The sequence below is a fragment of the Oncorhynchus gorbuscha genome, linkage group LG16 (genome assembly GCF_021184085.1).
Source record: "Oncorhynchus gorbuscha isolate QuinsamMale2020 ecotype Even-year linkage group LG16, OgorEven_v1.0, whole genome shotgun sequence".
Taxonomy (NCBI): Eukaryota; Metazoa; Chordata; class Actinopteri; order Salmoniformes; family Salmonidae; genus Oncorhynchus; species Oncorhynchus gorbuscha.
Window position 1 is genome coordinate 78,065,908 of NC_060188.1, and position 9,819 is coordinate 78,075,726.

General features: G+C 46.2%; 1 protein-coding gene across 2 annotated transcripts; it reads left to right on the forward strand.

Moving 5' to 3' along the window:
- The first annotated feature begins 81 nt into the window (after positions 1 to 81).
- LOC124000215 (NAD kinase 2, mitochondrial-like) lies at positions 82 to 8,636 on the forward strand. 2 transcript variants are annotated; one of them, XM_046306428.1, is made up of 4 exons: positions 1,177 to 1,194; positions 1,372 to 1,460; positions 2,508 to 2,591; positions 8,362 to 8,636. In XM_046306428.1, the coding sequence occupies exons 2-4, from the start codon at positions 1,432 to 1,434 to the stop codon at positions 8,495 to 8,497; spliced, it is 249 nt and encodes an 82-aa protein (XP_046162384.1). In that variant the 5' UTR covers positions 1,177 to 1,194; positions 1,372 to 1,431; the 3' UTR covers positions 8,498 to 8,636. The 2 variants fall into 2 exon arrangements, with proteins under 2 accessions (XP_046162383.1, XP_046162384.1); XM_046306427.1 differs by lacking the exon at positions 1,372 to 1,460 and having other exon boundaries at positions 82 to 1,314.
- The last annotated feature ends 1,183 nt before the right edge of the window (positions 8,637 to 9,819 follow it).

Genomic DNA, 9,819 nt, shown 5'->3' on the forward strand with positions numbered 1-9,819 from the left:
TGTTGAGCTGATGTTAAAGGTATCTTGTCCTCTAGTCTAGTAGGCCTGTTTTCATCTATCCAGTGTTTTCAGATCAGTGCAGGTGAAGGAGAGAAGACAAAGGTATCCCACTTTGGACAATGTTTGCCAAATGAATAACTGCTGATTTTCCTTCATGAACACTGAAGGACTGGTAAGGTTCCATTCATATTGGTCTCATATTTCTAGTGTTTTCAGGTGACAAAAGGAAAGGAGTCTAGGAAAGGAAGCTATTTAGACAACAATGCTCTGGTTCCACCGGTTTCCATTAAACAACACAGACACAAAGTCAGATCTCACAGCCACAAAGTCATAATTGCAACAACAACAAATATTTTTTTTGTCTTAATTTTTAACGTTAGGCATAAGGTTAGCAGTGCAGTTAAGGTGAGGGTTGATGTTGACTCATATTTTAGGAAGAATAATGGTAGAATTTGGTGAGGTTTATGTAGTCATAATTAATTAATAATTCAAGGTAAAATAAAAAAATACACCCCTAAAAAGCACGTTGTTGTACGTAATGAAATAAGCGTGCGAGCACATTCCGCAAGCGTGCGTGCTTCAAAGATGGTGTTGTAGCTTGTAGGTCCTTGCAGCTGGGTACAGTCCACTAGCTGGGTGCGAGTAGGTGTCGCCGTATCTGGATTCGACGATCGTAGTGCATGAGGGACCCAGGACAAATAGCTAGGACATCAGATTGGATTAACACCGACATTGGCCAACAACTACATTAATGGGGACCAACAACGAATAACTTTTGATTCATTTATTTAATTTTTCGAATAATTTACAAGAATGACTCCCCATTCCTTGATAAACTGTCTGTGCCTTGGGCATCGAGCTGTCACTATTTTAAATGGGAGCTCACGTCACATCCAGATGGAGATGCAAAGTATTGCATCACGGGCTGAAATTGGTTTTAAACCCGCAAAAGTTGCTGTGGTGACAAAGATGACAAGGCATGAATTTGAGCAGCAAAGATATCGCTTTTCAGAGCTCTCAGAAGAGGACCTAAAACAGCTGGTAAGAGAATGGAAAACGATGTGATATAAGTGGTACTTACTCTCAAACACCCTCATGTGTTCGTTATTGACAGTAAAACACACCCATAACAAGTCATCAGCACACACCAGTTTCACTTTCAGTTTAGACATGGAAACCCAGTTGATCCGATAGGTAAATGCTGGTCATAGACAAATATTCACTGAGGAAGTCAGATTCCTTTCTCAATGTTGAGTTTTTTATGCTAATCCACAAGGATTCAAGGATATTGTTGTGGTGTACTGTCTACAAAAGGTAATGAAGATGTGTAAGTGGCCACATGACCTTTGTGTTTCTCTGTGTTCCTTCTAGGAAAGAGGGGATTGAGGTGTGTGTGGAGAAGAGAGGGGAATATGATGAAGAAACAGTGTGATGAGCAGACGCCATTATCTCGGCAGGGGGCAAGTGTTCCCGTTTTAAGAGTTTGAGAATAATAGCTGATCCTTTATGTGGCCGATGTTAAATGGCTAGCTAGGTGGTGCACGCTAATAGTGTTTCAGTTGGTGACGTCACTCGCTCTGAGACCTAGAAGCAGTTGTTCCCCTTGCTCTGCAAGGGCCGCGGCTTTTGTGGAGCGATGGGTAACAATGCTTCGAGGGTGACTGTTGACGTGTGCAGAGCGTCCCTGGTTCGCACCCAGGTCGGGGCGAGGGGACGGACGTAAAGTCTATACTGTTACATTGGTGTCGTGACCCAGATCACTGGTTGCTGAGGAAAAGGAGCAGGTCAAAAGGGGGGTGAGTGTGGCCGATGTGAAATGGCTAGCTAGTTAGCGGTGGTGCACGCTAATAGTGTTTCAGTTGGTGACGTCACTCGCTCTGAGACCTAGAAGTAGTTGTTCCCCTTGCTCTGCAAGGGCCGTAGCTATTGTGGAGCGATGGGTAACGATGCTTCGAGGTTGACTTTTGACGTGTGCAGAGCGTCCCTGGTTTGCGCCCAGGGCGAGGGGACGGACGTAAAGTCTATACTGTTACATTTACATAGTCACATTCCCGCTGAGGGATAAAAAACAATTAAAAAGAAATTGCGTTCATACAGTGCTCAGAGAAGGGTCAACTCAATCCATGAATAGGCCAATTTCACCCTGAGACCTTGTTGACCTCCCGTTCCTTCTGTTAGGGGATGGGACCATACTACTACTTGTTGCCAGTAAGGTTTTCAATAAAGACCAATCGGTTCTTGGGGTTAACACAGACCCTGAAAGGTAATAACTCACAACAAAATTGGTTAGTGAATATAAAGTGGTGATATGGGTTTGGGCAGGTGGTAAGTTTACTTGCCTGGTAAGGTTCTTAGCTAGTTTAGAAGAGACAGGTTGGGGAATTCATTGTTGTGAATTTCAGCATTTTGTTATAGAATGAGAGGAGATAAATAACTTTATCTAGTTTGATGAAAAAAGTGCTCATATTACAAGTGTCTTTTTTTTCTTCTTTTTTTGTTGCATGAAGGTCAGAGGGACATCTGTGCCTTCCTGTGTGTTACACACATGCCTTCCCTGAGGCACTACAGAAACTCCGTCGTGGTCAGTTCAGGTGGGATTTTCCCTTTCACTTCCCTGACCAGAATACTGCTGTTAGGAAGGCTGTTGATGTTAGAGGTCTACCGAATATGATTTTTCAATACCGATTATTGGAGGACCAAAAAAAGACGGATCGTGTCGGGGATTTGATAGCACCTGAGTTAGCGTTCTATACTCAACCTGAGGTGCGTGTTAGTCGGCTGGTGAAGTTGGTGCCAGCCTCACGCACCAGGCCTCCTGTGCACATCCCTAGCCTTGCACGTCCTGTGCCTACACTGCTCTCAAGATCTCCAGTACGCCTTCACGGTCTAGCCCATCCTGTGCCACCTCCACACTGCAGTCCTCCGGTAGCAGCTCCCCGCACCAGGCTTCCTGTGCGTGTCCTCAATCCAGTACCACCAGTTCCAGCACCACGCACCAGGCCTTCAGTGCGCCTCGCCTGTTCAGCGCAGCCAGCGCTTTTCTCCTCTCCTGCGCTGCCGGAGTCTCCCGCCTGTTTAGCGCAGCCAGAGCCTTTCTCCTCTCCTGCGCTGCCGGAGTCTCCCGTCTGCCCAGCGCCGCCAGTCTGCCCAGCGCCGCCAGTCTGCCCAGCGCTGCCAGTCTGCCCAGTGCCGCCAGTCTGTCAGGATCAGTTAGATCCACCAGTCAGCCAGGATCCACCAGTCTGCCAGGATCCGCCAGAAGTGCCAGTCAGCCAGGATCTGACAGTCTGCAGAGAGCTGTCAGTCTGCATGGAGCAGCCAGAGCTGTCAGTCTGCATGAAGCAGCCAGAGCTGTCAGTCTGCATGAAGCAGCCAGAGATATCAGTCTGCATGAAGCAGCCAGAGCTGTCAGTCTGCATAGAGCAGCTAGATCCGCCAGTCAGCCATGATCTTCTAGATCTGCCAGACAACCAGTCTCTTCCAGATCTGCCAGACAACCAGTCTCTTCCAGATCTGCCAGACAACCAGTCTCTTCCAGATCTGCCAGACAACCAGTCTCTTCCAGATCTGCCAGACAACCAGTCTCTTCCAGATCTGCCAGACAACCTGAATCTTCCAGTTCCGTCAGCCAGCCAGTTTTTACCGGAGCCTACTACCTGCCTGAGCTTCATCTCAGTACTGGGCTTCCCTTCAGTCCCGAGCTGCCCCTCTGTCCCGAGCTGCCCCTCTGTCCCGAGCTGCCCATAACATTACATTACATTTAAGTCATTTAGCAGACGCTCTTATCCAGAGCGACTTACAAATTGGTGCATTCACCTTATGACATCCAGTGGAACAGTCACTTTACAATAGTGCATCTAAATCTTAAAGGGGGGGGGGTGAGAAGGATTACTTATCCTATCCTAGGTATTCCTTAAAGAGATGGGGTTTCAGGTGTCTCCGGAAGGTGGTGATTGACTCCGCTGTCCTGGCGTCGTGAGGGAGTTTGTTCCACCATTGGGGGGCCAGAGCAGCGAACAGTTTTGACTGGGCTGAGTGGGAACTGTACTTCCTCAGTGGTAGGGAGGCGAGCAGGCCAGAGGTGGATGAACGCAGTGCCCTTGTTTGGGTGTAGGGCCTGATCAGAGTCTGGAGGTACTGAGGTGCCGTTCCCCTCACAGCTCCGTAGGCAAGCACCATGGTCTTGTAGCGGATGCGAGCTTCAACTGGAAGCCAGTGGAGAGAGCGGAGGAGCGGGGTGACGTGAGAGAACTTGGGAAGGTTGAACACCAGACGGGCTGCGGCGTTCTGGATGAGTTGTAGGGGTTTAATGGCACAGGCAGCCAACAGCGAGTTGCAGTAATCCAGACGGGAGATGACAAGTGCCTGGATTAGGACCTGCGCCGCTTCCTGTGTGAGGCAGGGTCATACTCTGCGGATGTTGTAGAGCATGAACCTACAGGAACGGGCCACCGCCTTGATGTTAGTTGAGAACGACAGGGTGTTGTCCAGGATCACGCCAAGGTTCTTAGCGCTCTGGGAGGAGGACACAATGGAGTTGTCAACCGTGATGGCGAGATCATGGAACGGGCAGTCCTTCCCCGGGAGGAAGAGCAGCTCCGTCTTGCCGAGGTTCAGCTTGAGGTGGTGATCCGTCATCCACACTGATATGTCTGCCAGACATGCAGAGATGCGATTCGCCACCTGGTCATCAGAAATGGGAAAGGAGAAGATTAATTGTGTGTCGTCTGCATAGCAATGATAGGAGAGACCATGTGAGGTTATGACAGAGCCAAGTGACTTGGTGTATAGCGAGAATAGGAGAGGGCCTAGAACAGAGCCCTGGGGGACACCAGTGGTGAGAGCGCGTGGTGAGGAGACAGATTCTCGCCACGACACCTGGTAGGAACGACCTGTCAGGTAGGACGCAATCCAAGCGTGGGCCGCGCCGGAGATGCCCAACTCGGAGAGGGTGGAGAGGAGGATCTGATGGTTCACAGTATCGAAGGCAGCCGATAGGTCTAGAAGGATGAGAGCAGAGGAGAGAGAGTTAGCTTTAGCAGTGCGGAGCGCCTCCGTGATACAGAGAAGAGCAGTCTCAGTTGAATGACTAGTCTTGAAACCTGACTGATTTGGATCAAGAAGGTCATTCAGAGAGAGATAGCGGGAGAGCTGGCCAAGGACGGCACGTTCAAGAGTTTTGGAGAGAAAAGAAAGAAGGGATACTGGTCTGTAGTTGTTGACATCGGAGGGATCGAGTGTAGGTTTTTTCAGAAGGGGTGCAACTCTCGCTCTCTTGAAGACGGAAGGGACGTAGCCAGCGGTCAGGGATGAGTTGATGAGCGAGGTGAGGTAAGGGAGAAGGTCTCCGGAAATGGTCTGGAGAAGAGAGGAGGGGATAGGGTCAAGCGGGCAGGTTGTTGGGCGGCCGGCCGTCACAAGACGCGAGATTTCATCTGGCCCTCTGCCCCTCTGTCCCGAGCTGCCCCTCTGTCCCGAGCTGCCCCTCTGTCCCGAGCTGCTCCTCTGTCCCGAGCTGCCCTCTGTCCCGAGCTGCCCCTCTGTCCCGAGCTGCCCCTCTGTCCCGAGCTGACCCTCTGTCCCGAGCTGCCCCTCAGTCCAGTGGGGATCTGGGTGAGGACTATTAGGCCATGGTCGGCGGAGAGGGTGGATTATCCCAGGACGCGAAGGGGAGGAACAAGGACATTAATGGAGTGGGGTCCACGTCCCGAGCCGGAGCCGCCACCATGGACAGACGCCCACCCGGATCCTCCCTATGGTTTGAGGTGCGTCCGGGAGTCCGCACCTTAGGGGGGGGGGTTCTGTCACGCCTTGGTCATTGTATTTTGTGTTTTTGTTATATGTTTGGGTAGGCCAGGGTGTGACATGGGTTTATATGTTGTTTTCGTATTGGGGTTTGTATTATTTGGGATCGCGGCTGATTAGGGGTGTTGTATTAGGCTTGGCTGCCTGAGGCGATTCTCAATCAGAGTCAGGTGATTCTCGTTGTCTCTGATTGGGAACCGTATTTAGGTAGCCTGGGTTTCGCTTTGTATTTCGTGGGTGATTGTTCCTGTCTCTGTGTAGTGTTCACCAGATAGGCTGTAATAGGTTTCACGTTCCGTTTTGTTGTTTTTGTATTTATGAGTTATTTCATGTACCGCGATTCATTTCATTAAAGTCATGAGTAACCAACACGCTGCATTTCGGTCCGACTCTCTTCCTTCAACAGACGAACGCCGTTACAACAGCTCAATGCTTGATGCACAGCGACGAGCTGCTAGCAAAACTCACAAAAGTGCTGTTTGAATGAATGCTTACGAGCATGCTGGTGCCTACCATCGCTCAGTCAGAATGCTCTATCAAATCATAGACTTAGTTATAACATAATAACACACAGAAATGCGAGCCTTAGGTCATTAATATGGTCGAATCCGGAAACTATCATCTCGAAAACAAGACGTTTATTCTTTCAGTGAAATACGGAACCGTTACGTATTTTATCTAACGGGTGGCATCCATAAGTCTAAATATTCCTGTTACATTGCACAACCTTCAATGTTATGTCATAATTACGTAAAATTCTGGCAAATTAGGCGGCCCAAATTGTTGCGTATAAACTGACTCTGCGTGCAATGAACGCAAGAGAAGTGACACAATTTCACCTGGTTAATATTGCCTGCTAACCTGGATTTCTTTTAGCGAAATGTGCAGGTTTAAAAATATATACATGTGTATTGATTTTAAGAAAGGCATTGATGTTTATGGTTAGGTACTGTTAAGGGAATTTTTATCAATAATAACTAATTATGTATACATTTCAATCAGGACTGACTAATCAGAATACTATTATGTTACTGTATATGTATGAATTTTCTTTTTAATCCTAGTACTGAATATAATGTGTGTAAATATAATCAAGAATTAGAACAATGACTGTCTGTTCCTTGGTAGAAATGAATGAACTATATCGCCAGACTGGCTAGAATGCTTATGTATAGACAGGCTGACCTTGGCTCTAGACGATGTGGGAAGGCTTGAGAACTATACAGCCTTTGTACCAGTGTCAAGAAGAGACGGAACAGTTTAGAAAACGCTGACGTCATTTTCAGTTTATAACCTGTGAGAAAATGTATCATGGGCAGTACTCACGAGAATAAACGCAGCTGGTTGATTTCAAAGACTGGTCTCTGTCCATTTTATACAAATACAATTCTTATGAATTGACAGTTTAATTTTAATTGGGTATTAAAACATAGAGGAATTTAATTCCTGTAACAGGTACACATTGGAGCAAGACTGTCCTTTTTCGCGAATACGCACCGCATCGATTATATGCAACGCAGGACAAGCTAGATAAACTAGTAATATCATCAACCATGAGTAGTTAACTAGTGATTATGATTGATTGATTGTTTTCTATAAGGTAAGTTTAATGCTAGCTAGCAACTTACCTTGGCTTCCTACTGCATTCACGTAACAGGCAGTCTCCTCGTGGAGTGCAATGTAATCAGGTGGTTAGAGCGTTGGACTAGTTAACTGTAAGGTGGCAAGATTGAATCCCCGAGCTGACAGGGTAAAAATCTGTCATTCTGCCCCTGAACAAGGTAGTAAACCCACCGTTCCTAGGCCGTCATTGAAAATAAGAATGTGTTCTTAACTGACTTGCCTAGTTAAATAAAGGATCAATAAAGATATTGTTTTTAAATCATCCAAATCGGTGTCCAAAAATACCCATTTCCGATTATGAAAACGTGAAATCGGCCCTAGTTAATCGGCCATTCCGATTAATCGGTCGACCTCTAGTTTATGTGTAAAGAATAGTCAGATGATTTCTTTGCCACACCTCTAAAATTTTGTTTCACATGCCTGGGGTGTATTCACTAGGAGCGAAACAGGGTGGGACCTACCTGAATTTGTCTAATATATAAACTTGTTTCCGTTGCAAAACGTTTTGGACTAATGATTATCGTTTAAGGACCCAACGGAGCGGGGATGGACATACCTGAATATGTCCAATAGAAAGTCTTGTTTGCGTTTTCAGTTTAAAGTTAACGGTTTTTGTTGCATAGCATTTGCAACAGACTAAGTCTTTTGCACCAGGATCGGCATAACTCTTACTACTCTGCCCTCTAGTGTTACTGTTGCTGAACTGTCAGACATGAGTATCTGATTCCAGGAACAGTAATGCGTATTAATATCATGGCATGTTTCACCACCCCCTCTTCTTTCTCCATATGTACCTCTCCCGGTCTACTGCATATTCTACTACTTAACTCCTTTGATTAATTTACTTCCCCATCCACCCCTCCTATGCACTCCTCCCCCATTATCTCTCCTCTCCACCCCCCCCCCCCCCCCTCTCCTGTCTACTTCATGCAGGTGGCAGTGGCGGCAGAGGATCCGTCTACACCTTGAGGGCACCGGGATCAACCCCATCCCAGTAGACCTACATGAACAGCAGCTCAGCCAGGAGCAACACAACCTGGCACACCGCATCACCCTCATGGAGGCCTAGCGCAGTACGGCCCCTCGGCCTCCTATACAGTGCCTTGCGAAAGTATTCGGCCCCCTAGAACTTTGCGACCTTTTGCCACATTTCAGGCTTCAAACATAAAGATATAAAACTGTATTTTTTTTGTGAAGAATCAACAACAAGTGGGACACAATCATGAAGTGGACCAACATTTATTGGATATTTCAAACTTTTTAAACAAATCACAAACTGAAAAATTGGGCGTGCAAAATTATTAATTACTTAGCTAATAAAAAATACATAGTATACAATCGGTGACTCATTGTTATATTTATCCTGATACCAGATTTGAATTTACGCAACCCTAACAGTTTCTAGCTAGCATTAAACTTACATTAAACAATCTTAACATAATCACTAGTTAACTACACATGGTTGATGATATTACTAGGGTAACTAGCTTGTCCTGCGTTGCATATAATCAATGCGGTAGCTGTTAATTTATCGAATCACATCCTACTTCAAACTCGTCAAACCGGTCATTTAACAAAAGCGCATTGCCAGGAAAAAAAACTGCACACGTAACGTAAACTCACCCAATTCCGTACAAATGTGCGCAACCGCAACATTTAAACTAGGCTACAAAGAAAACTAATGGGACTGTGTTGAGGTCAAAATTGGGTGTGTGAACTAGGTTTCTATTCAAGCGTTGATCGACATGGTAATGGCTCTATGGTATTGGAGAAAAGTTGAAAAAAACGGACCCTCCTTTACATCGTGACGTGTCATGTCGTAACGTACAGCACGCATAAAGCAACTATTTATGTCCTACAATCTCTCTCCACCAGGTGTAGGACTTCTATCATTCTTTAAAAACAAGAAATGGACAGTGACGAGGGTAAGGGATACCTAGTCATTTTTTGCGTCATCATTGCATGCGATCATCATTTTCAAAGCCGCTGTTTACTTCTAAGATCACTTTAGCACCGCCCTAAAAACACGATTCAAATTCGACACAAACCTTCAAATAGGTATGTAATGACACATTATATAAACTCTTTGTAGTGTTTCATTTACATTTTAGAGGTGATAAAGTGGACAGATTGAGTGAAAAAAAAGCTATTTCCCACACACCTGTTCTCACTATTACCATTAGTTTCGCTTCCCCACCCCCCATTTTTAAAAACTCCTGACGGGGCTCATTGCCTGCTTGAATTATGCAGAAAAGGGCAGCGTTTAGGTCATGAAATTGATTATTTTAGAAAGGGGAGAAATTGTGCTTTACAATGGTATTGGCATTACAGTTTATCTGGAAGTATTACGTTTTTGGGGCGCTAAAATAAGGGAAGTTGTACGGACCAAGG